Source organism: Sceloporus occidentalis, unplaced genomic scaffold, assembly GCF_023333645.1.
Source record: "Sceloporus occidentalis isolate IW3139 unplaced genomic scaffold, rSceOcc1.0.p SCAF_1, whole genome shotgun sequence".
Classification (NCBI taxonomy): domain Eukaryota; kingdom Metazoa; phylum Chordata; class Lepidosauria; order Squamata; family Phrynosomatidae; genus Sceloporus; species Sceloporus occidentalis.
In genome coordinates this window covers 180,684,751-180,712,559 of record NW_028316981.1, presented here as the reverse complement: position 1 = coordinate 180,712,559, position 27,809 = coordinate 180,684,751, and the positions used below count along the sequence as shown (strand labels likewise).

Sequence of the window (27,809 nt, the reverse complement as noted above, 5' to 3'; positions counted from 1 at the left end):
CTTTCTACAAATGTACCTTTCTACAAATGTGGCAGCACATGGGTAACTTAGCTTCTTGGATTACAACTCCCAATGTCCCAGGCAGGCATAGTCCAACAAAGAGTAAATTTTCCAAACCAAGCTCACTAGCATGGCCTCCCAACTCACTGCTTCTGTGACATTTTCTCAGAGTTCAGAGTTCTTCTGAACCTACATCAAGAGGAGGGAGGGGAGAAGATAGGGCAAGCAAGAGGACTCTCCTAGGTTGCCATGTTCTTGCCTTATCTCTGTCTTCAGCTGGCGGGTGGGGAGAGGCAGCTCTAAGTGAGCTGGACAGCAAACTATAGGACACAGAAGTTGTTCGACTTCAGTGCAGGTCAACAGGTAGGAAGAATGGTTTCATTTATGGGCATAAATTGTTGAGATGTTGGCATATCTACAACCTACAGGAGCTATTCAGGGGCAATGCCATTTTTAGCTTTGCATGGAAAAACACTGTTGGTTACTGTTGGTCTTCTTCTGCTACCCGCTACCCATTATTTGGTGAGGAGTGTGTGTTTTGTGTTTGTGGTCTCTTGGCCACAGGACTGCCACCTTTTAAAAAGGGGCCAGGGTCCTGCGTCTTAAAGCAATAAACAATAATCTGAAACGTAAAACTGGAGCCATTTCCCCTGCTGCACCAGCATACATTCTGCTGGTAAAACTGGTAGCAGGCATAGGAGCCTTCAGTTTAAATAAAAGTGATGACTCTAGCAAACAGTGTAAAGGCGGCCACTTGTGATGGTAGAATATATTTTGTACAGGCATTGTAAATGAGTTTTGATGCAACGAATTCTTTTCTCCTTATATATCACTCATCTATCTTCCATTCCATTAGCGGAACTGCCTTTTAACTATTCCTTGCTTTTCTTCCTGCTGGCAGTCTTTCTTGCAGCAGGCACAAATTATGATGGGGTAAAAACAAGCATACTTTACATTGGGGGTCTTATTTGTTTTTACATGTATTCTTAGACTGTGCTGCAACATTTCAGTGAGTTTTGTAGAATCAAGAATTTATCTGTGCTTCTATTTATGTATTCTTTTATTTTCTATGCATGTTTGGTATTGGACATGCTCTTTCTAATTTGAGGTCAAGGACATTATACTGTACTTGGCAAGAGTCTGCCATAGCTTTGGACATTTCACTTTGTTGTGGTAGTTGCCAAAATATCTTCTCAAACTCAGGAGAGTTACATAGCAGCTTGCACTGTAGGCTTTCAAACTGCAGTGTTTGAATTTTATTTAAGGCTGTCCAGTGACCAGGGAGAGAAAAGAAGCTTACATTCTGGCAAGAAAAGCTTGAGGTGCAAAATTAGCAAGTTAAGCTTTTCACAGCATGGAAATACATGTTATCTTTGGCTAACATCTGTACAATGTGCTGCTGTGAAAAGCACTGCTACTGTATTTACTCCTTCTTTCCTTACATATATATTAATAGTTGCTGACATACAGTAATTTCAAGGGGGGGGGAACAATGGGGTGGTGAATGCAAACATGCAATTCCAAGACTTTAAATGATATTGCTTTGCAAAAGCTACTCTGCATGGTTTCACCTGATCAGGTGGTTATAGAGACCTGTTGCAGTCAAGTTGCTTTATCTTTTTTTGTGTGTTCTCAATGAAATATATTATGTCGTACACACAGAGCTTTTTGAGCAAAGTGGTTTATAAAAAACAAGAGAAGCCTGTGCTTCACTTATTTGCATTTGATGTTTTTACTGAAATATTATTAGCTCTTTTAATTTGAAGTGGCACCAGAACCAGGGAACATCTTCCCTTCAGGGGTGCAAATTTTCAATCTGGCTCCACATCAAGGAGAAAAGGAGCCGATGATCAGCTGCTGTCTGCTGTCTCTACTTTCCAAGAAACCAGGCTAATCTTCCACACCATGCACCTCTTAAGGGCCAAGATCCAGCTCTTCCTATGGCACATTTCACTTTTAACCATCTTTGCTAAGCTAGGGTGTGTTTTGTATAAGTCAGATAAAGTCAGGAGGAGTTATCAGTTCCCAACATATTTGCACACCCTTCCCATCTCTTTGCTTCGTGACAGATCGAGCAGCTGCATCACAACTTGTTGCTTATAGTATGTTGCATACAGACCTTTTTTCATCCCAGATGAATTAATTCAGGGTAACTGTGAGGTGTCCTGCCTATTTTGTACACACAGCCCTTTGGCACTTACAACTGCTATTTCACCTAATTACTATTCCTCTCTCTTCATCTGTATAGTAAGAGGTTTCAGGGCCAGCACAAATACAGGGCTCATTCCCACTACCAAAAGATCCGTATCCTAAGTTGATTTAAAAGGCCCCAGTTCCCACTAAAAATCGATTCAGATCCTCATCTGATTGATTCCAGTGGAAAAAAGCGGGGTAAATGCCAAAATCCCGGGGTATTTTGTTAGTGGTTCTTTTGTGGTTCCTTTTGTAAGAATCGATCCCAATCCGTGTCCAACATGTGGGAACATCAGATTGAGATTGATTCTTTCAGAATGGCAGAGGGAGGGGTGTGTGTCATCCATCCTCAGAGATGTTACACTCCCCAGTGCTGCCATTTTGGGTCCTTTAAAAAAAAATTAAAACTAATTGCAAAATTGATAGGCAAAGCAGCTACTTGCAAAGGCGAGTAGCTGCTAGGCCGTTCTACTGATTTTGCAATTACTTTTGGTTTGTTTTTTTAAAAAAAGGACCCCAAACCCCATCCTCCTTCTCCTCTTCTCAGTTCCCTTCCTCCTACTTTTCCTTCCCGCTGCTGTGCCACCACTTCTCCCAGGGCTGGCAGCGCTTCCGGTGCTGCTGCTGGGCCTCTGCTGCTTCCCTGCACCGGCAAGCATGGGGTGAGCGGCAGCAGCACACCAACCCTGGGAGCAGTGGTGGCATGGCAGCGGGAAGGAAAGGTAGGAAGGAAGGGATCCAGGATGAGGAGAAGGAGCCGGAGAAGCGACAGAGGATGGTAGTAAGAAGGAAGGAAGGAAGGAAGGAATGCAGGCAGGAGAGGGGAGGGAAGCAAGAGAAAAAGGGAGAGAGAAGGGAAAGACCTTCTGAAGGGGTCCAGGGGGGCACTGGGTGTGTGCCTTCCCAAAAAATCGATTCCACACAGGCCCCATTTTCATGGTGGGAATGAGGGGCCTTTTGGAATCAATTAATATTACGGGCAGAGCCGAATCAGGATGCGAGTTATTCCTCCAGTGGGAATGGGCCTGCAGTGTATACTTCTAATAATACCAGGGGTATACAAGTTTAGCATTGCAGCCTCAGTGTCTTGTAAAAGAGAATGCATAGATAATTTAGACTTATGTGGCAGAATTGTAATTTTTAAATTACTGTGCCTGCCTTGTTCCGCCAACCAGGTCTAGATTGCCAGTCACTCCTTCTGGGGGGAAATTCAGGGACATAGCACCTCTGGAATATCAGTATGCAAATAGATCTTATAGCAACTTTGAGTCTGAACGGAAAATGCTTTGGCATAAGATTTTGTAGACTTGGTTTATTTCCTCAGACGCATCTGAGAAAGCAGACCAAATATACAAAATGTCTTTTTTTATGCTACAATGTCTTTTGCTCAGTTAGTCTCAAAGGTGCTATAAGATGCCTTTACATATTTTCTTTCTGGGAAAGATGATGAGTGTACAGACAAACAGGAAACCTGAAACTTAAATAGCAGTTCTTGTTTAGCTTTTCACATATTACAAAAAGGTATTTCCCCTACTCCATGAAAAGCTATTCTCAGTACTAATCAGTACTAAGATAAACTTGGCAATGTTTTCCCCTTTACCAAAACCTCTTGTCCTCCCTCCCAGGTTCACCCTCATTATTTGTATTAAACTAATGATTCAGGGTTCCCACCTAATTTCTTCTTATCCTCCAACACAACATACTGTTTGTTGTTTTGTGCTTTTGAGTCCAACTTATGAGAGTGTATGACTGGCGCAGGGTCACTCAATGGGTTTCTATGGCTGAATAGTATTCAAACCCTGGTTTCCCAGGTTCCTAGTCCAGCATTCAAGCCACTGCTGCACACTAGCTCTCTGAACTCAAATCAGAAAAGTCAGGAATAAACTCTACTAGAACACAGCTTCATAGACCGAAAAACCCACAACAAACTATGGATGCCGGCCATGAAAGCCTTCAACTTCACACTCAAATCAGAATATCCTTAAACCAATCACTCTCAAACAAAGATACATTATACTATGTCGGGGAAACTATCAAAGCATTCTCTTCCAAAGACAGATAACAACACCCCCACATTCACTTTTCCCTTGATGAGCCAGGCTGCCTTTTGTCCTGAGGCTGGAAAGAATTCCATGTCTACCACATGGATCCTGTTGCTTGGCAAAAGTTCCATAATTATGTTTCCAAGAAGATCAAAAAGAGTTGTGAGTAAATTGTCCTTAGGTGTGGAAAGGATCTGTCTTGCAGAACTGGTTTCCAGGCCACTCCAACTCAGGCAATTGGTTCATACTCCAAAGGCAGATCCATGGCATACCAAAAGGGGGCTGTCAATCAAAGGAGTCATTTCCAAGAGCATCTTTTTAAACTCAGTATGAAAATGATCATATTCAAACATCATAATGACCCGTTGGTGTGATTTTTTGAAATCTGGCTTGTGAGTGCAAATCTGCCTTTGTTAAGAAGTTGTGGTTTATTAACCAGACAGAGACTGCAATCTGAATCTATTCTGACTTGTTTAAAACCACAATTTGTTGTGATTTCTAAAGCCAGGGCCATAACTTCTCCCTCCCTGGCTTGTTTCTCCTGCTGTGGAATGGAACTGACAATGAAGTGTTTAAATAGAGTTCAGCTATATGTACAGGAGACTTGACCAGATTATTCTTGGGACACTCTTCTCGCTTTGTGTTTGTACAACTCACTGGCAAAAGTGATGGGAAGGAAACAAATCAGATATGAAGAAGACAAGTCACAGTTTGGCTACCAGCTATAAGGGATGTAGCCAAGGGGGGGTCCATGGGGTCCGGACCCCCCCATCCGTTAGATACAATGAATGGTGCTTGCTGCCGTGCCACCGTACCCAAGCCCCATTATAATGGTGGCACTTAGTCTGCACCCGTCCCTTCCTTCCCAAAATCCTGGCTACGTCCCTGCAGCTCTGCAATTTGTGGTTTAAGTAACAAACCTCATACAATGTACAACATGGCTAACTGTGATGTGTGAACGCCCTAATACTCCACCAACAGAGAGACAGCTCCGCCATTAGGCAAAATGGGAAGGCATGCTTAGGAGGCATAAGAGAAGACAGGCAGAGAGGGTTGTATCCACTGCTGGCTTTGTACTGGCAGTGCTCTGTTGTTGGTATGTGCCTTCAAATCAACTGATACAGAGTTTTCTTTATTCAGAGAAAGGTTGTCATTGCTTGCCTCTGAGGCTGAGAAGAGTGTGACTTGCCATTAAGATCATTCAGTGAGTTTCCATCACTTGAACAGAGATTCAAACCCTAGGGTACAAGTCATACACTCAGACCATTAGCCCACAAGGGCACACAGTTGTCAGCAGCCTACACAAAACACCCACTGCACCCCTCTATATCGTGTCCTGTTCTTGAGGTTCCCACAGCTCCCAAGAGCAACTTTTGGGGAAGAGGACAGTCGTTTTGGCCTATAGCTTCCACCAGCTCCATCCAGCATAACAGTACAGGACTAAGAGAGTAGTAGTTCAAAACATCTGGAGGGCCAAAGGTTCTCTGCTACTGCTGTAGCTAACAAAGGAGACAAATGAAAATTGGTTGCTTCACTTGCACAAAGGGTAGTGCATTCTGCCAATGCAAAGCCCTTGTGAGATACGGAACCTAAACATAAACAATACTGATAAATTATTTTCTACAAATCCCATTGAAGTGAATGGTTGGTGTCTAAGACTGTGATTCCCAAAGTGTGCAGTATGCCCCCCCAGGGGATGGTGATAAGATCAAAGGGGGCGTTGAAATGAAAGTGGGGCAGCGGGAGGGTAGTATAAGCAAAAAGGGGGCAGCGGGGGGAGCTTCAGTCAAAGTGTTGGTGCACAAGAAAGACAAGGGAACCAATGGTCTTTGGGCTATGATGAGAATGTGGGTTGTATGCAGGGACTTGGCTGGCAGGTTGGATTTACACTGCTGTTTCTGCTTACTTTCTTTTGTCAGAAAGGACAAGAGAAGAGGTAGCAGATGAAACAATATTTTTTGAGGGCACACACTTGAAGCTATATGTGAGGAAGACACATCTCTGGGGGAGGAGGGGGAGGAGTATCCGGGGTCAATTCTTGGGGAAGCCCTTCATCTTGGAGTGGCTCATGTACTTAAAAATTCTCTTTTTCCCCACCCATGTACCTACAGTTCAGAGCATGTGCCCTCTGTAAACCCCCTACATACACACCAGCTGCACCTCTCCTATCCCCAATGAAGAAGGACTGAGAGTCCCTCCTTGCCAGAGATAAATTTCTCCCTGTGCACCTGGTTACCTTGGGAGCAACAACTGAGCGGCTGGCTAAGCAGTGCCCGATAGGCCTCTTATCTGCAATGGCATTTAACCCCTACACTGGTACGAATACAGCCAGCAGCTCAGTTGCTATCCCCAGGGGAACTGGGTGGCAAAGGGAGCAGCAACAGAGATTGGTTGTTTTGAATTTGCAATAGAATAGTAGATACACATGATGTGTGTGTATGTGCTAGAGTTGTCACCCAAGCGGAAATGGGATGATAGCTCAAAAAGGTTTGGGGATCATTGGTCTAAGTGCTTTGTTAAGTCATGAAGCCAGATATCCACTTGAAAATCAATATTTTTTATCTGGTTGCTCTGCAATGCCAGCTTTTGAACCTGGTCTTATAGATAGACTCATAGATCTGGAAGAAACCTCAAGGGCCATCCAGTTCAATCCCCTGCCATGCAGGGATACACAATCAAAGCACCCCAGACAGATGGCCAATGAACCTCTGTTTAAAGACCTCCAAAGAAGGAGACTCTACCAGACTCCAAGGGTGCAGACTGGGTCAGCCAGAAAAATCAACAGTAGCAGAACATGCCACAAATCATCCTGGGCATAAAATATTGTTTGAAAACACTGAAATTCTGGACCATGCCAATAACTACCATGTCAGGATGCACAGGGAAGCCATTGAAATCCACAAACACCTGGCCAATTTCAACAGGAAAGAGGAAACCCTTAAAGTAAACAAGGTTTGGCTACCAGTCCTGAAAAATAGCAAGCTGAAGACTCAACAAATGCAAATGAGAAATCTCCCAGGGTCAGGGGTTTCCCAGCAGACAGTGAGCACTAATCAAGCAGACACTCATCCTCTTTTGCAGACCCTCCCACCCTGAGGCCTGCCATTAGCAACAAAACAACACATGTGCAAATCACTCCTGCCTTTCCAGGTCACACAATATATGTGCCCAACTCCTTTCCAGGCAAGCATTCCCTGAAGATGCCAGCCACAGATGCTGGCGAAACATCAGGAAGAAACTCCTCTAGAACATGGCCACATAGCCTGAAAAACCCACAAAAAAACTATGGACGCTGGCCATGAAAGCCTTTGACTTCACATAACATGTGTTCTTAATCATCATTTTCACAAATGGTTTTGCATGTAGCTTTTTCCTTTACTCTGTGGGTGTATATCTAATGTACCACTTTATTGTTTTTGGGTTGTCTTAGAAAGATTGCTCTCAATAACGTGTCTCAGTGTGTTCCACTTGTCAGCCTTGGAGGAACTAAGGAAGGAGAAGACTGTGAGTTAAAGGCCGCTGTCCTTTCTAAAATTGCTCAAAAGGGAAACTAAGCATTTAAGATGACTTCAGATACAGATAAGAAAAAAATGTACCTGTTTTGAGTGGGTGAGAAAGCCCTCTTGCAATCTGACTCATTGATAAAAGAAAGAAACAACTTGGGGGTGTTGTTGATGTTTGTTTGTTTGGTAGATGAATAAGCCAAACCTCTGAGTAAGTGTAGTGTTGTTGTTATGTGCCTTCCAGTCAACTACATCTCATGCTGAACCTGTCATAGGGTTTTCTTGGCAAGATCATTAACAGGGGATTTCTTCCATGGCCCTCCTCTGAGCCTGAGAAAGTGTGACCTGGCTAAGGTCACTCATGGGGTTTCCAGGACTGAACTCAAACCACTACAACATGGTGGCTTCATTCAACTGCAACATACGCTATAAAATAAAATACAGATGTAAAACAGTAAAACCACAAAAGCAGCAGACAATAATCTGCTGATCAAAAACAAGAGATAACATTGAAACTCAAAACACAGCACATTTGAACGTGCCAGAATGCCAGTGTGAATGTTGAAGTAGGACTCCAGGAAACCAGGGTTCAAATCCCTGTTCAGAAAGGGTGATCAGAGATGTCCTAACCATAAAGGAGGACAAGGCACAGTGAAATGTAAGACATAAATGAAAATGTAGGCCATGATGAAATAAAAGCTAAAAACACTCATATAAAGATAAATCCACGCTTCTTGGGACTTTATCACATGAGGGAAATTGGGTTTTTAAAATGTGTTTTAAAATCACACAATCGCGATTAAGATTTTCACATACATTGTGACTAAAGAGCGATTATCCCGGGAATAAACAGGCAATAAACTGGCAATAAACAGCAACAAATCATTCACTGGATTTCCCCATGAATGATTTGTTGCTGTTTGTTGCCTGTTTATTCCCAGGAAAATGGCACTTTAATCGCAACAGCGTGTGAAAATGCTAATTGCGATTATACGATTTTCATAGGATAATCGCCAATTTTCCCCATGTGATAAAGTCCCTAGTCATGCTCAAAATGCAGGATATTTTGGAATTTGTCCAGGACAGAAGATTGAAATGTAGGGCATGTGTGGGAAAATGAGGACATCTGGTCACTTTGCATTCAGAAGAAGAAAAATAACAGAAAAAATACAGATCCCCACAGACAAAGAGATTTCAGTTTATATTTTGCGGTGAGAGAGGAATGGAACAGAAGGAAGGAAGAAGAAAGAGAAGCAAAGTAACTAAACAAAATGAAAAGGGATGAACCTGGCAATTATCTTTCTGGATTGCTTAAGAAACTATGCTGTAATTCAGATTGTCTTTCACACACACACACACACACACTCAAAGAGACACATGCACACACCCCAGAATGGCAACCTACTAGAGCAGGTTCAGTAAATAGAATCTAGACTGATACCTGATTTGTGTCCATATATCAGATGTTCATTTAAAATAGCCAGCACGGTGAGACTTGTGAGCTTATGTTAAGGGTTAAGCAATCAGCAACCATGGGAGGATTGTGAGAGTTGTTGTCCAAAAATAGTACAGTGGGCCCTTGGTATACGCTGAGGTTTGGTTCCAAGACCCCCCTTCCATGGATACCAAAATCCATGGATGTTCAAGTCCCATTGAATATAATGGGTAGTAAAATGGTGTCTCTTTAATGGTAAAAGTAAGGTTTGCTGTTTGGAATACTGTCGCCCCTCTTTTTTTGCGGACTTGAGATCTACAGTTTTGATTATTTGCAGAGGGATGATGTCCATTCAAGTTAATGGTGTGCGCACACATGGCACATTCAGCCTTTCAAGCCTATAGGGCTTGAATATCTGTGGATTTCTGAATCTGTGTGTGTGTGCGTGTGTGCGTGTGTGCGTGTGTATAGAGAGAAAGAGAGGGAGGGTATTTTTTAAAGCTGTGGATGCTTGAATCTGTGGATAAAGAATCCGTTGATATGAGGGATTGACTGTAACTTTGTTTTCATCAGGAAGATGAATATAAAACAGAGGTGAAGACAATGTAGAAGATTTGCAATAGATTAGCAAGGCTTTCTGGCTTCAAATATGTTAAAATTATATATTTTTAAAAAAATTAAATGAAATGTATTAACCACCGCAGCTGGCCTAGTTTAAATTAATTTCTCTTCCAGCCTCGTATTCCTCATCTGCAAAGGAGTGGGAAAGTACGGAGCTACTACCAACACAGTTATATGTAATAATGATGGGGGTGGGAGTGGGGGAAAACAAAAGTGTGTAACAATTTCAATTTCATGCTAAATGTAACAATGGCAACAAAGCATTCGTTTTCACAAGCTGTAACTGTTAATGTTGCTTAGTTATGTTTTAGTTACTTTTTAGGACATTTTCCCAGGCATTTTTAATTATTGTTTTTAAAGCTGAAGCCCTTATCAGTGCTAAGATTGCTGGGATGTATCTTCCAGCAACATCTGGAGGGTGACATCTCTATTCTAGCCAAATCAAAAAGCATTGTGCAGTTATTCTGTATCTTTCCCTCCTAAATTCCTGACCCAAAAAACCTGGTTCACCTTATCCACAGGTCAATATACATACAATACTTTAACTTTTATCAAAATAGAAGCCTTTCCCTTCTCTGAGTAGAATGGTGAAAGGTGAGAGCTTAGTCCACCCTCGGAGAACCTAAAAGAAGCACCAACCATTTCTCCGCCATCCTATTTCTGGCCTTTTTGAATGTCTTGGTGGGAAAATAGCATCATGCTTTGGCATCATTTTCCTTTCCTTCATTCTTTACTTTCTTTGTTACATGCCTCTAAGTTTTACCCTTGACTTATACATGAGTTATATCAAAATCAATAATTTTGGTCCCAAAATCTACTCTTGATTCATACATGAGGTTAATTTACAGTCAAACACATACAGTGTATTGGAGGTGTTTACAGAGGATCCAAGCAGCACAAAAACTGGACGCCTTTTGTAAGCCACAGTGTCAGACTAATATGCAAAGGGCTGTTGTCTAGCCTTTGAGACTAACTGAGCAAAAATTGTTGTAGCATACATTGTCCTGAATTCAAATGAGAAATGCATTGGCAGCCAATACAGCTTTTTAAGGCAGGGATTACATGCTGCCTATATGATTTTCCATTCAGCAGCCAAGCTGCTGCATTTTGCAATAGCTGACGCTTCTAAGTCTTCTTCAAGGGCAGCCCCAAGTAGAGTACACTACAGTAGTATAACCGGGAGGTTACAGTGCATGGACTCAGTGGCATCCGGTGTCGGGGGATGCTGGAATGGTGGCACACAAAAGGGGGTGCTCAGTCTGCTCATTCGTCATGGTTGTGGAGGTTTCCTCATGAAGAGGCCTCTGTTGATGCAGCAAAGCTGGGAGAGCTAGCATGGCCTTCTCCTTCACCACAGCAAAGCCAGGAAGGGCGCAGCAAGAGGAGGGCCCAACTAGGTGTCACCCCTCTTCTGGGATGTCACTCAGTATGGACTGCAACCCCCCGTACTGCCTAATGATGCCACTGCATGGACTACTAATTGGACTAATTGAATATTAGCATTGGGCCAGCATCCCCCAACTCCATTTATTTACTAAGTAACGTAGTACCGCCAACGTACATGACACTGTATGAAAATAAATCAGTGGAACAGATGTCCTTGCCCATTTAAAGTAAGAAGGGAGAGGGGATATAATCCAATTAAAAATAAATAAAATAGTTCAATACATGGGAAATCTGAAGATGCAAAATTATTTGACCCAGCATTTTAAAGGCGTTAGCTACAAATAGGAAAAAATGCTTAAATGAGATTTTTTTAAAAATGGTCCAAAACACTGCAGAAATAATCCAGTTTGTGACTACTTTAACTGCCCTGGCTCAGTGCTAGGGGATCCTGGGAATTGCAGTTTATTGTGGCACCAGAGCTCTCTGGCAGAGAAGGCTCAATATCTCACAAAATTACAATTCCCAAATTTCCCTAGCACTCAGCCAGGGCAGTTAAAGCAGTCTCAAATGGGATTATTTCTGCAGTGTGTTTTGGACCCATGATCAAAGGAGCAGTCTGCAGAAATCTAGCAAAATGATTTCAGAAATCTGGAGGAACAAGAGAAAAATGATGAAGTTGAGCTAGAGAGCAGGAAAGATTTGGCCGTGTAAGAAATATGGAGTTCAAGGAATGAAGATGTCACTACCCGTGAGGACAGGAGGGCAGGCAGTCAGGGCTGGCTCATCCATATAGGCGAACTAGGCAGCTGCCTAGGGCGGCAAAATTTAGGGGCAGCTTGGTGGCTTTTTTGTATAATTTTTTGGCTTTTTGACTAATTTTCAATACTATGACAAGAGATTGGAACCTACGTTTTATGTCATATTTAGCTTTAACAAACGAAACAGCGGAAATCAAGGAGTGAAAATAATTATGAGGGGCAACATTGGGTGCCAAAATATTTCTGGGTGGCCAAATACCAAGAGCCGCCCCTGCAGGCAGTGGTCCCCAAACTCTGCCCTTTAAGAGATTTTGGACTTCAGCTCCCAAAAGCCTCAGCCATATTGGGATTCCAGGAGGTGAAATCCAAAATCCCTTAAAAAGCACAGTTTGGGGACCATAAGGGAATGAGGCCATGTGATGCAGCACATTCTGGTTTGTCAGCCGAGAAAGAGGAATAGCCAGAAAACTGAGAATGAAGAACCAGTTGACTCCTCTTGTGTTCTACCAGCAACTGCTACTGAGGCAGTTACCTCACTCAGCCAAATGGCCGTGCCAGTCACAGCCAGCTATTGTTTTCCATAGCTTCTTTTGTCTCATAACAACAACAACAACATCTGTTAGAGAGAGGGATAGAGGAATAGTTCATTGTTTCAGGTCTTGTGATGGTTAATGCTTGGAGCTCTCTGTCCAGATTCTGCTTCTTTTTCCAGCTGATAGTGAAAAAGCAATGCCTCAGCAATGCAAGATGTCACAACAAATGCCACAACTAGCTATCACAACAAGAAAAGGTTCGGGGAACAGATACAATTCCTCCAGTATTTCATTTTGTACTTACATTATTCATGCAATAACTCATCTCTGAAATGCCTTCTATGCTGATTAAGTCAGCAATACACTAGGTACAGAAGCACATTGGCCTCACATAATCTTTCCAGTTTCCAAGTGGACACAATACACATTTATATAAAAACAACCATTTGGAAACAACCGCTTGGACTTTTCTTTCTAGTAGTTCAGCCATGCTGTTTCTTTTGAGAGTGACATTTAGAAAGCAAATTATTTTGTTTGTCAAAATGCTGATATTTTTTCCTCTGCCCCAAGATTTATTCTAAGCTTTTTGTCCTAATGCACATATGAAACATACGAAAAATTGACATTATTAGCATAGGGTATGGCATATGGCACAATCATACCTTTTCTTCGGCACTGGAACTGCTATGCAACTGTTCTTTATCATTGTAAACTTTATTTGCAGAGCTCAATATGAGTTATTAGGAATATTTTTGACTAGCCAGGTAGTTAGTTCCAACAATATACTGTGAACTTACATTCATGAACTATAAGCATAAGTTCATTGAGCCAGCATGGTGTATCAGTTTGAACACTGAACCATGAATTTGGAGATCAGAGTTCAATTCCTTGCTCAGAAATAGATGACCTTGGGCAAGTCACACTCTCTCAACCCCACAATACTCTATGATAAACTCATTTTAGGGTCACCATCAGTCATAAACAACTAGGAGGCACACAACAACTATATATATATATATATATATATATATATATATATATATATATATTCATGAAGACTAAAAAGTAACAATCAGAATTTTAATTATCTGTTTCTTTATCACATTCTCATCTATTTGTTTTGGTCCTGAGTGAAGCTCACTTTGCCAACTGCTGAGAAACCTGTTCCCTACTTCATATTTTCTTGCACTAAATGTGTCTAGCTGCACAACAGAATAATACCCTCTCTACCTTTGAAGATCAGAGAGGTGGCTGTTACAAAACTACATGCAAATACATATATGTACATACAGACAAACCATTTTTACCCAGTTCTTAAGCATTCTGCTTAAGCAGCACAATTCAAGACAGGGCCAGTATGAAACATTTTGGTGCTAGAGGCAAAGGATAACATAGGGCAAGATCCACTCTGTGTATTGAAGCTAACTTGAACTGGCAGTTGTGTGTAACTTCAACATTAGCAACACAATGGACTCCTCCACACTAGTGCACCAGGCAAATTTCAAAGAATCTTCTGAGGGAAGGGGCTGTTCCCATTCAAACTGTATCTGCACTATAGAAACAATGCAGTTTAACTATCATGGTTCCATCTTATAGAATCCTGGGGTTTATAATTTTTTGTGGCACTAGACCTCTCTGACAGAGAAGGATAAATATCTCACAAATCTACAAATCCCAGAATTCCATACCACTAAGCCATGATAGTTAAGGAAGAGTAAAACTGCATTAATTTTTCAGTGTAGATGTCACCTAAGAGACAAAGAATGTCAAGTTGCTCAGGAAAAGAGAGTGCCCACCCAAAGCTGCCCCCAACTGAAAATGTCTCCAAACCCAAAACTTTCTAAAGGTAGCAGAGCCAGCTAGACAAAATGTAAGTGCTCCCTCATGCTCTCAGCCTCAGGGGAAGGCAATGGCAAACCTCCTCTGAACAAATCTTGCCAAGAAAACCTCATGATAAGGGTCACCACGAGTAGGAAACAATTCAGTATAATGAGGGAAAACATTTTAGAATTTGAGAAAACTATTTAATGTAATGAAACATTCACCGTAATGAGGGAACACATTTTACAGGTTGAAAACTGTAAAGCATTCAGTGTAAGGAGACATAATGAGGAAACATTTTTTACAGGTTGAAAAATATTTTTAAAGGGGGATATGAAAAGGAAGCATTCAATATAATGAGGGTGCACAGGTGATTAGAAAGCCTCAGCCACCTTGACCTGTTTCTGTTTCCATTTTCCTCTGAAAATATAGCACTATCTTTTGGTACCATGGCCTCTCTTCTCCAGTGCTGCCCCTTCTTCACCCGAGACCCAGCCATCTTCCTACACAAACTTCGACCCTTGTTGGTCAGAAGTGTTCAGCGTTGTCCTGTGATGGTGGCCCGCAGTTTCTCCCATTCTGTTGCTGACCTGCAGCGTGGCAAGGAGACTTCTGGTGATACAGGTGAGCCAACATACTGAGCAGAGAGACAGTGATATTGACATGTAGGAGATTATTAAATGTGGCTTTTAAACCACGATTACACCTGGAAAAAGCAGCTTTGGCGATTCTTGTAGTATGACCCGTTGCTGCTGCATCCCTCAAACATGTCCAAGCACCCCTTTTCACTGATGGGGAAAACCCATCAATAAGCTGTCAGTAAGTGCCCAAGTGCAAAATGTCACTGCCGGGCAGTTGAGAGATTGTCAATCACATGGTCCCCTCCTTTCCTGTGTCCCTCTTGCTGTTCCTAAACAGCCTGATTACCTCCCCGCCCCAATTTATTTAATTATTTTTTAAAACTTTTTTTAATTGACATCACTGGAGCAGGGGTCTGGAATTGTGTGAGTTAAAAGAAAAATAAACAAAAATACACTCAGCCCTCTGCATTCACTGGTTTTTTATCCACAGATTCAAGCATCCATGGCTTAAAAATATTCCACACACACACACAGTGGACCCTTGTTATACGCTGGGGTTTGGTTCCAAGATCCCCCGTGGAAAACAAAATCCATAGATGCTCAAGTCCCATTACATATAATGGCATAGCAAAATGGTGTTCCTTATAAAAAATGGAAAACCAAGGTTTGATATTTGAAATTTATACTTTGTTTGAACATTTTCAAACAGTGGATGTTTGAATGCATGTATAAAAAATCTGTGTATAAGAAGGGCCGACTGTATATATAAATCCCAATTAGCAAAACTTGATTTTGCCATTTTATGTAAGGGACACCTTTTCACTATGCCATTGTATTTAATAGGTTTTGAGGAAACAGGAAATTGGGACTTATCCCTACTAAACTAGGACAGTTGGTGGGCATGCTATTGTTTCCCACCTTTTTTTTCCCAGTCCAGAACTAAAGGCAGCTTACAAAAGTTAAAACAGGTACAGCTTTAAAAATTTACATAAAACAAATGTTAAAGATATAATTAAACTATCAGTACGTTTCAACTCAGTTAAAAACGTGACCATTAAAAATACAACTAATAGATAACACAGCACATTATGAAAAGCATTTTCTCCTAAGCAAGCAATCCTCAAAAGAGTGCAAAAACAAAAACAAAAAATATTCACCTATCTATAGAAGGATAGCAAGCAGGGCACCAGTCTGACCTCTCTGTGCCCACACTGCAGAAATTTCTGTTCTGACACCACTTTAAGTGTCATGCATGGCTCAATGCTATGGAATTCTGGGAACTGTAGTTTATTGTGGCACCAGAGCTCTTTGACAGAGAAAGCTAAATGTCTTACAAAACTATAGTTCCCAGAATTCCCTAGCACTGAGCCAGGGCAGTTAAAGTGGTCTCAAACTGGAATATTTCTGCAGTGTGTTTTGGACCCAAGAAAGATGCTCTCCTGTGTTCCCATCAGATATATCTGTAGTTTTCTTCAAAGTGGTGACCTCTAGTTGTGTTGCACTACTGCTCCCATTATCCCCAGTTAGCTGCTGGAGAAGACTAGTCAGAAAGGCTGGACCTCAGAGTAGGCAGTACTGGGGCTGGTCAGACAGGTAGAGTGGTCCCTATACATTGACTGTAGTTAGGGGTAAAGGAGCCCTGTGAATGTGGGAAAATGCAAATAAAAAAACCACTATTCTTCAGTGGTGTCCCACAGCAGGGTGTCACCCAGTACGGGGGACAGGTCTTTGGGGATAGGGCTTTGGGGCAGAGCCTAAGGGGCTCATGCGGAACTCCCTGTCCCATGTGGTGCACATCAGGAAGGTGGGGGGGGGAGGCTCCCTGGCTGTCACCTCCCTTGTATGATATCACCAGTGTGGTCCGTGCTCCCTGCTATTCTTTTTCTCCGAGAGGACACCTCTCTAGGAATCTTCAGGTCCTCCAGCACAACTCTGTGGTCAGCATCTGCTAGAAGGTGATCATGTAGTCAACCTGGATGATGACCTGTTTTCTCTAAGAATCATTGGGTTCAATTTCTGGCAAGTTGCGCTGGAGGACCTAGAGATTCCTAGAGAGAACATATTAATCAAACCCGCAAATAATCAAATCATTCTGTTGTTTTTACTGTACTATTTATTCCTTTTGGGTGTTGTTAATGAATAATCAAATCCACAAAAGTCAAAGCTGCAAATGTGGAGGGTCAACTGTGGTCTCATCTCAACCTGAGGCAGCTTCCTGAGTCCAGCTTAGAAGAAGTCTACAGCCTAAATTAAATGGGCTGCACAGCGGAACGCACACAGAATCTCTCTCTCTCTCTCTTTTGATTATGTCCTCTAGCCTCCATTCTGCAGACGGCGCCCACCTCAATCCCCACCACCCAGTGCCCTTTTATAGAGTCAGAGCGCCAAAGCGGCCGGAGTCCCTTTGTGCAAGTGGCAAAACCTGAGGTCCAGGAGGATGTCTGGCCTTCCAAGACAGGTAAGGAATGAGGTCCCCATGGGGCTGGAAACTAGAAGAAGAACACTCTCTATGCCTTCTCATTACTAACCAACTTTGCCCTTCTCTCTAGGGGTGCTGAGCTCTCTGTTCAGAGAGGTGCAATCTAGCCTCAAGAAAAAGTTGCTGAACTCTGACGAAGCATCACACCTCATCCGGGACAATATGCCAGGTCAGGGGATGGGGAGGAATTCACCAGTTGCCCCATCACTGTGTTCACAAGCTCAATGTTGCTTTGGATCTCAGTTTTGGAGGGAAATTAGGGTACCAACAACAACAACAACAACAACAATGTGAGTGTGTGACTGCACAGCGACATTGTGTATCTATTAAGTCTTCCAAATTTGGGGGGGGGGGTGCATTCTACTGGCATGTCCTTATGGTTGTTGTGCTCCATCAAGCTGTTTCTGACTTATGGTAACCCTAAGGCAAACCTATCACGGGGTTTTCTCAGCAAGATTTATTCAGAGAAGGTTTGTCATTGCCACTCCCAAATTAAAACAAGAAGTGCTCCCCAGATACCTTGATGTAGAGCAAAAATGCAGAGTTTTTGCCTTTATAATAAAATTTGGCCAAGCAGCAATGGTGCATTAGGGCCTGCTAAACAGACCACATGCTGCATACCCCTGCTTTAAATGAAACATACATGTATGTCAGTTATGACTATAGAATAAAATGGACACACAACCTTTCCTGACTGGTATTCCCCCCTTCCCCCATGTATTTTATTGAGAAAAATCAAATATATGGAGCTGAAGTTTAATTTTATCCTCCATCATCCCATACCTATCCTTTGGTCCTGGCACCCCAGACCTGTCAATACTGCCTAACATTACCCCTTGCTTCCTAAAATCTCTAAGCCCCACATCCCAAATGCCAGACTCTACCCACCTAGGGTACATGAGGGTACTGTAGAAATAATGAAGAATGACACCACTTTAAATGCTGTAGCGCCATCCTATGGCATCCTGGCATTTGTAATTTTACAAAGGATTTAGCTGTCTGGCAATATGTGCTGGTGCCTCACAAAACTACAAATCCCTGTAGTGTAGCATGGAGCCATGGCACTTAAAGTGGTGTTAAACTGCATTATTTGTACAGTGTAGATACATCCTAATCTTTTCAAAGGTGTCATTCTGGATGTTGGACTACTAAATACTAATCTGAATAATTGCTATAGCCAATCAAAAGTCCATGGTTCTCTTCATCCTTTCAGCTGTCAGTCATTAGTTGCAGAGAACATAAGTGATGTGCATTACAGGTGTGTCAACCAGGTCTATGTGATTTCCTAACAGGGAGTGCTGTGTTTGATTATGATGCCTTCTTTGAGGCCAAGATACATGCAAAGAAACAAGATCACACCTACCGGGTCTTCAAGACAGTGAATCGCCGAGCTGATGCCTATCCATTTGCTGAGGACTACTCGTGCTCCCAGGTTGAATCACGAGAGGTGTCTGTCTGGTGCAGCAATGACTACCTTGGAATGAGTCGCCACCCTCGAGTGTCCCAGGCCATCCAGTAAGTGACAGGGTGCTTCGGTCCGCTTCCTGTCACACAGACATACTTAATCTTGCATTCTAAAAATCTGCATTCTTTGTTGTTGCTGTGTGCCTTCAAGTCAGTTTTGACTATCAAGCAGCTTTCTTGATAAGATTTGTCCAGAGAGGGGATTGCTTTTGCCTTCCTCTAAGACTGAGAGAGTGTGACTTGTCCATGATCACTATTTATCTTGAGACACCCTCAGGACTAGCTGCTTGAGCTGGATCATCAAGTGCTCCTTCCTATCCAAAACAAGGTGCACAGTTCTGAAAACCAGTCAAATTAATTGGCCCTTTCATGACAGCCAAAATCGGCTGCTTAGAGTGTGTGCTTCGCTATTGCAAATGATAGGCCTGGTCCTAAACACCAAAAACCTATTTCGGGTATTGGTTTGATGCTCCAGATGAGATAATGAAGCTGAGGGACCTTCATGTCAACCAACTTCCCCTATGCTAGAAACACACAGGATTATTTCACCTGTACCCACCACACTTCCAGTGAGTTATAGGTTTGGGAAAGAGATTTCTTTTTTTTTAATGTGAACTCTTACTTCAGCATGTCCTATCAGCACCCATTATCAACATACAATACAACCCCACTGCCAGTACAACCCCAGTACACCAGTAGGGCCTGTTGCTGATGCCTATCCTGCATTGCATTGCAATAGGCCACCACTGAGGTCTCTAACAGTGTCCTGACAGGACACTCCCATTTTCAGCTCCATAAGAATCAGGGCTTTTGTAAAGTTAATGGATCTTAGTGGCACATTCACATGATTGTGCTACCACAAAATACTGAGCATTCGAAAATTAATAGGCCCAGGGGTGTAGCTTCAAGGTGTGCAAAAATAAGGCATGGTCTCCCAAATAAGAATTCTGTTCTCAAGTATTTCTTTCCCTTTCAATTCTCAAATTTCTGGCATTGCAGAAAGTGAGAGTGAGAAATTAAATGCTATTCATGTGCAGAACTCTTACATTTGCTGTGTACTCATCTTCTTGCTAATTTTGCCTGCCTTTTTTTTTTTTTTTTTTTTTTGGATGCCTAGTCTGTAGTTCCAAAAGCTCAGTTAAGTTCCTGCAATACTAGAAAATTGGGGCCTGAATGAAAATTTGATTTGGGGACAATGCAACAACATATTGGGAGGGAAACAACTCTCCTGTTCTTTTTCTCTCACCCCCACTACGAAGGTTGCAGTTAAGCTCAGAAGGAAAAGGGAAGTCTCAGTTGGGTTGGCAGATGTCACATCCCTGCTAATAAAAAAGTCATGGTGTTTCACCCTCTGAGGTTCCGTGTCACTGTGCCTTAGGGGAGAATCTCATTCCCTCTTCAATAGAAGTATAGTGTCTAGAGATCAAGGGAAGTAACAGTTCCACTCTATTCTGCTTTGGTCAGGCCCCACCTGGAATACTGTGTCCAGTTCTGGGCACCACAATTCAAAAAGGAGATTGACAAGCTGGAGTGACTAAAATGGTGAAGGGTCTAGAAACCATGCCCTATGAAGCGAGACTTTTTAGGGAGCTGGGTATGTTTAGCCTGGAAAAGAGAAGGTTAAGAATTGATATCATAGCCCTGTTTCAGTATTTGAAGGGTATCATACTGAAAATGGAATAAGCTTGTTTTCTGCTGTTCCAGACGATAGGACCCGGAGCAATGGATTCAAACTACAGGAAAAGAGATTCCACCTAAACATTGGGAGGAACTTCCTGACAATAAGGGCTGTATGACAGTCGAACACACTCCCTCAGAGAGTGGTTAAGACTCCTTCTTTGGAGGTCTTTAAACAGAGGCTGGACAGCTATCTGTTTGTGAATTTCTGCATGGCAGGGGTTGGACTGGATGGCCCTTGTAGTCTCTTCCAACTCTATATTTCTATTATTCTTCCACCTCAGAGAGACACTGCAGCTGTATGGAGCTGGAGCTGGAGGCACCAGGAACATCTCAGGTACCAGCAAGTTCCATGTGGACCTGGAACAAGAACTGGCCAGCTTGCACACCAAAGATGCTGCCCTGCTCTTCTCATCTTGCTTCGTGGCCAATGATTCCACCCTCTTCACCTTGGCCCGCTTGATGCCAGGTAACAGCGCAGTGACCTTTGACTGTCAATTGAGCCTGGGAAGCAAGACTTTCATCATTACCCAGAGCAGGGGAAGAACAGTGACCATGCCAATAGATGCTACCTGTGGGCTCCTTTTTCTCTTGTAGGCTGTGAGATCTATTCAGATGCTGGGAATCACGCCTCTATGATCCAGGGGATCCGAAACAGTGGGGTTCCTAAATATGTCTTCCGCCACAATGACCCTCAGCACCTGGAGGAGCTCCTGAGCAAGGCCAAACCTGACACCCCAAAGATTGTTGCCTTCGAGACAGTGCACTCCATGGATGGTAATTGCTATCCTTTGCCTCTTGGTACACTCTGTTCTTATCTCTGGATCCAAGCCTATTAGGGGAACTTCTAGCCTAGTACTCCATGAACCATTTTTAATTGTCATACCAGCTCTTCTGGTCTTCTCTCAGAAAAGAAAGCAACTTGAATACTTTTCTCTGTGCAGAGACTGGCATGGCTCACTGTGCCTCTCCCTGTACACAAAAAAAGCATAAGAAACTGGGTAGTGTTGTGGGACAGAGCTTTACCATCTAGATCAGCAGCCTTATAGATTGGTCTCAGCCATTACCAATACTGTTCCCCACCCACCACCTTAGGCAGAGATAGGTGGTTGCCTTGGGTAGTGGGCAATGTGGTGGGGGTTGTAGCAGAAGCTTCCTGGATACACCTTGCTGCTGAAGGACATTCCTGTATGTTCTAACTTCCTCATCTGCCTCCTTACTCCATCCCACCTCAAGCTAGTGTTTTTGGTCTCAGATGAGTTACCATCATCAGTGTCAAAGTAAGATTAAGTCTGTGCAGGTTCTGCAGCTGGAATGTGGGGAGTTCAATATGAGTTAACAATGTGATGCGGCAGCTAAAAAGGCCAAAGTATAGCATCTAGATTAAGGGAAGTAATAGTGCCAACTCTATTCTGCTTTGGTCAGGGCTTACCTGGAATACTAGTTCTGGGCCCTACAATTTAAAAAGGATGTTGAGAAACTGGAGTGTATCCAAAGGAGGGCAACCAAAATGGTAAAAGGTCTGGAAACCATGCCCTATGAGGAGCAATTTAGGGAGCTGGGGATGTTCAGTCTGGCGAAGAGAAGTTTGTGAGTTCCTGCATGGCAGGGGGTTGGACTGGATGGCCCTTGTGGTTTCTTCCAGCCCTATGATTCTAGGATTCTATGAGTACTATCTTCTCTTCTGCCTCAAGCCAGAGTATGTGAAGCTCTTAGAATTCCCACCCCCCCGCAAGGTTCTGGCTTGAGGCAGAAGAGTATCTTGTGCCAGCTCTGCTGAACCCCTCTGGCCCCTGAAATATGATCCCATCTCACACAGAGCTGGTAACCCTGGTAGGTGTGTGAGTACTTTGGCTGCACCAGCCAAACAAGAGCCCCCTTTCCCTTCTTCAGCAGCTACTCTGGAATAGCCATAAATGCAGAAGGAACAGAAGGTCTGTTCTTGCTGCTGCTACTGTTCCAGTCTAGTAGACAAGGGAAGGACTCCAAGAGCAGCACAAGGTAGTGGATGGGTGGCAGCTAGTCTCATCAGTCACAAGATAAGGGAGAATTAGGTGGGCAGTGTTGAGCTACTGAAGTTTATGGAGGAAGGAAGATCCACCAGGAAGCTCAGCTAAAGAGAGGATGAGACTGTGGATAAGAGAGACATCAACAGGCTAATAGGAAAAAAATAGTGTACTCAGGGTAGGATTTTGGGAGACAGGTTCACAGCCCCACTCAGAAAAATGGATCATGATGGCACCCCCGAATGTAACAGTGCTAGATTGCCACATGTTGATGTGAATAACATAGTTTCTTAAAGAATGAAGGAGTGAGGGTTAAGGTAATTAAATTCTGATACTAATTACCTGACTGCATTGCTGATTAGGAATTGGGGGCAGAAGGCAAATGAAGGTTACTAGTTTAGTAGATGGTGAGAATGCTGTGGATGTCCAAAATATTATGGGGGAACAAATGCTTTGCTGCGATCCAAATAAATAACATTCACAGCACAAACGTAGTCCACAAACTAATTAAATGTGGATTAGGGAGAAACACTGTCAGATGAATCCATAATTGGTTGGAAAACTGTGCTCACAGAGTTCACAACTCTTTTTGTATGCCTGCAGGTGCCATCTGCCCACTGGAGGAAATGTGTGACGTGGCACACCGCTATGGAGCCATCACTTTTGTGGATGAAGTCCATGCTGTTGGGCTGTATGGGATGCATGGTGCTGGCATTGGAGAACGTGATGGAGTAATGGGCAAAATAGACATCATCTCTGGTACTCTAGGTGAGTCTGGGAGAAGTGAAAGCTCACCAAAGGGGTGGGGGGTGGAAATGTGGACTGCTATTTCCATTATGGAAAGTTCTCAATGAGAATATTCCTGCATGTTATTTTCTTTTAAATGCATGAAAATGTGCATGTATTTTCATGTGCATTTTCATTTGTCATCTCTACTAATATAAACTTCTACTATATAGCTTTCTCTAAAACACACATTTCTGTATGTAATCTTCTCTGATATAATTATTTTGGTATGCAATTTGAGTCAAAACTTTATCGGAAGTGAAAGCTCAACAAAATCTAAAGGAGAACTGCATTCCAATTAGCTTGTTAGTTCAAGAAGCACAGATTGGATTGTTTTGCTTAAAAAGATGGATTGGATAAAATTCTTCCTCATTTCTAGCTGAGAGGATGTTCCGGAATGGGAAAGGAACATCATGCTGTAGGCTAGCAGTTCTCCAATGGAGAGGAGGGCAATATAATGTTAGAGAGTGCAACAAGTCATAGGTGGAGCCTATCCAAAGTGTGTTCTGGATCCACAGCACTGCCCTACATTATCAACATGGCTCTCAATCATCCTGAAACAGAACTGGCAGTAGCACCTGGACTCCCAATTTTTAAAAATGTGTCTTTATCAAAGATGCAGTTTCATTTTTATTCTAAGGAGGGGGGAACCCATGTGGATTTCTTTCATATAACTAATTCATGCATACTCTGGATGAACAAAATGAATGCTATTATTTTACTGAATGGAAGCATATTAATTTCTCAGAAACCAGGAAAAGGGTGATAAAGATTTCCAGTAGCTGAGACAGGGTTTGTCTGCCCAGCCCACTGCCTTGCCTTATTCTATGACATGCAGAAAGAAATATACAAAATTAATGATGTTACTCTGATTTGTTTGTATAATGCTGTAAGATTTCAAAATCCAACTTCACTGGACAAAGAACCCAGATTATAGAATCTGGTACACATTCTTTGTTTTAAACTGCAGCTATTGTGCATACCTCAAACAATCACTGACAAACTGCCTTGCTTTTCCACCCTTCCCCTGCAGGAAAGGCTTTTGGCTGTGTGGGTGGGTATATCGCCAGCACTGCCTCCCTTATTGATACAGTGCGCTCCTATGCTGCTGGATTCATCTTCACCACCTCCCTGCCTCCCATGGTGCTGGCTGGAGCCTTGGAATCGGTCCGGATTCTGAAGAGTCCTGAGGGACAGTCACTGCGCCGTGCCCACCAGCGCAATGTGAAACACATGCGCCAGCTGCTGATGGATGCTGGGCTGCCTGTGGTCAGCTGCCCCAGCCACATAATTCCCATAAGGGTATGGATACTCAGAGCACTGAGTGATGTCTCTGGCAATAAGGGTTGAGGGATGGAGTGTAGCATCCAGATTTAGTCACACAGACTGAGTGTTCTTTATCTGGAATTCCAAAACTGAAATACTCCAAAATTCATAATTGTCCACATGGGTGATGCCTTTGGTTTCTGATGGTTCAGTGTACGTACACACACTTTGTTTCACACACAAAACAATTTAAAGTATTATGTATAAAATTATGTTCAGGCTTTGATTGTAAGGTGTATACAAAACATAAATGATTTTCATGTTTAGACTTGGGCCCCATCTCCAAGGTAGCTCATTATGTATATGCAAATATTCCAAAATCCAAAAAACTCTGAAATCCAAAACACTTTGGTCCCAAGTATTGCAGATAAGGAAGACTCAACCTGTACTTAGACATGAAAAAACTTAGACTTAGGTCCAAAACACACTGCAGAAATAATAAAGTTTGAGACTGCTTTAATTGTCCTGGCTCAGTGCTAGGGAATCCTGAGAATTGTAGTTTATTGTGGCACCTGAGCTCTCTGACAGAGAAGGCTAAATGTCTCACAAAACAACAGTTCCCAAAATTCTCTAACATTGAGCTAGGGCAGTTAAAGCAGTCTCAAACTGGATTATTTCTGCAGTGTGTTTTGGACCTTAAATTAGTCATTAATCAAGTCCCATGAATTTCATCAGGTCTACTCCAAGTATCACTGGCTTGTGGCAGAAGCCAGCCAAAGGGTTCAGCAACTTCACTGGGGAAACAAAAACAATGAACAAGAGTGGGAATGAATATGATGAGTATGTTCACAACACACCAACTTGCAAGAGGGAACAAAGCAAACTAGAAGCTGCAAGACCAAAGCAGGTCTGTTGATGTCGAAGGCTTGTGGAAAGATAGAAATCTTTCATAAAGTCACTAAAAGTCAAAGCCGATTGGATGGCTAATACTGCCAATAACAACATCCCCTTCCTATTTAAATCACTGAGATTTAACAGTGCCTTACTTTGGCCAGATATGCAGGAATGAAAGGTGGGATGGAAGAGGGAGGCCAGAGGCCAGACTTGCAAGGTTTCTTTGCCCTCTGACAGGTTGGAGATGCTGCCCTGAACACCCGCCTTTGTGACTTGCTTCTGTCTGAATACAACATTTATGTCCAGGCCATCAATTACCCTACTGTGCCTCGAGGAGAGGAGCTCCTGCGGCTGGCGCCCTCTCCCCACCACACACCACCCATGATGGACTACTTTGTCGGTGAGTGGATGCAGGGCCATTCACTCCAGTCTACTGTTTTAAAACTTAAAGAAAAAAATCATGATAGAAACTACAATATTGTTCTATAGTAACAAATGTTCATAAAAAGAAAGTTAGATTTCTGCTTTCCCCACAAGCATACACTAAAAGGAAAAGCAAAATCCATTGCCGTACTAAATTCACAGCACCTTGTGGGGAAAAAAGAAGAAATAAATTAATGGCAAGCCCCTAAATACCCTAAAGGCAGCAGATCCCATCTGATGTTGGAAACAAAGCAGGATTACCTCTGGTTAGTAAAGTACTTGGATGGGAGACCATCAGAGGAATACCAGGTATTGTAGGCTATATTTCAGAGGAAGAAACTAGAAAAATCACCTCTGAGTACAGTATTTGTTGCCTAAGAAAACTCTAAGAAATTCATGGGGTTGCCACAAGTCAACAGGCAAGTTGAAGACAGACAGACACACACATATTCATAATGTGTCCAGCAAGCACCCCCTTATAAAGTAGAGGTAAAAGTCATGCTGTAATACACAGCAAGAGCCCTAACAAACTAGAGCAAGGAAGCACACGTTTTCTCTACACATTTTGAACAGGAAGGTGAATCTAACTAGTCTTGCCCAATCTGGCACTTTTCAGATGCATTAGACCAGTGCTACTTGAAGTGGAGGTCCATAGACCAGCACAGGTCTGAAAGACACTCTCAATCTGCAACAAGTTTCCAATAAATAAATAAAGAGTTGTAGTCAATAGACACAGATACCAGTCCTTGGCATATTTAGATAGAAAATATTGGCAGTTCCCTACATCAGACAAAAACCCGTCCGACATGGCCAACGGCCAATGCAAAGTTCTGTATATGTCCTTCTGACTACCTTCCTCTCTTTCCTACAGAGAAGCTCCTGGCAGCCTGGAGGGAGGTTGATCTACCCTTGCAGTCGCCAGCATCTCCCGAGTGCAATTTCTGTCGCCGCCCGCTGCATTTTGCCCTCATGAGCGAGTGGGAGCGGGATTACTTTGGCAACATGGGACCCCGCTATATCACACTTTCTGCCTGAGAGGAATGTTGCTTAGAACCTGGCCAGAAAAGACCTGCTCAACACTGATGCTGCAAACAAGAAAGTGGGAAGAGAGGAATCAGTACTCAATAAAGTTCTGCACCTGTGCCTGTATCTTTCACTGCCTCTTACTTTGTAAAATCTATGCTTAGGCTAGCAGAGTTCCTCCAGATGGTTATCCATATTAGGTGACAGCACACAGGGAAAGACAGCAGCTTCACAGGGCTGCAAAAGCTAACTATTGGGGTATGCACACAAAAAAGAACCTAGGTGAGATCCACAAATAGCCCAGGCAGGGGGGACCAAAGCACTAGGAGCTGGAGTCAGGAAGTTTAATATTTCTTCCTAAGCTGCATATGGGCAGAAACTTAGCTTCAGCTGCAAACTTGAGGCCATGCTGCCTTCCCCCCTAGAATTACTTCTGGTTCAACCTCTAAGCTTTCTTATTTTAAGCTCAACTCTGAAGAAAACAGGAGAAAAAAAGTGGATGCTAAGCAACTAAGTGAGAAACCCTTGCTGAGCTATTACAATTTACCCAGAGATTTACCAATAGCCCCCTACATGTACTACTGTCTGTTCATCTTGAGCTATAGCACTAAAATGCCTAAACCTATCCCTACTCCATTTTCCCTTGTGGCCCCAGTGGACACCTTAGATACACAGTTCTACGTTTTTGCAATCCAGCAAATACCAGGCAGTAATCAATACTCTTCACATGTAACCCCACACGGAGGTACAAGATGCCCCTTTCTACTCAAGAATACATCTGGAGACATATGGAAGGCAGCAGTGAGCATCTGCTAAAGTTAAGCTACTGTAGCTGGAGCACTTGGATGGAGCAGAAGCACCAAAACAGCATTGACAGAAGTTCCCAGAACCAAAGCTGAGTTTGTTGCATGGGACTAC

At 42.8% G+C, this 27,809-nt stretch overlaps 1 protein-coding gene across 1 annotated transcript; it reads left to right on the top strand.

The window, feature by feature from the left end:
- Window positions 1-257: 257 nt before the first annotated feature.
- Window positions 258-27,017, top strand: LOC149322928 (5-aminolevulinate synthase, erythroid-specific, mitochondrial-like). The gene is made up of 11 exons (XM_089484916.1): window positions 258-363; window positions 14,725-14,916; window positions 17,191-17,331; window positions 17,423-17,521; window positions 18,645-18,867; window positions 20,778-20,962; window positions 21,091-21,270; window positions 23,103-23,267; window positions 24,319-24,587; window positions 25,683-25,845; window positions 26,740-27,017. Exons 2-11 carry the CDS (start codon window positions 14,742-14,744, stop codon window positions 26,901-26,903), a joined length of 1,764 nt encoding a protein of 587 aa, XP_089341042.1. The 5' UTR covers window positions 258-363; window positions 14,725-14,741; the 3' UTR covers window positions 26,904-27,017.
- Window positions 27,018-27,809: the final 792 nt, after the last annotated feature.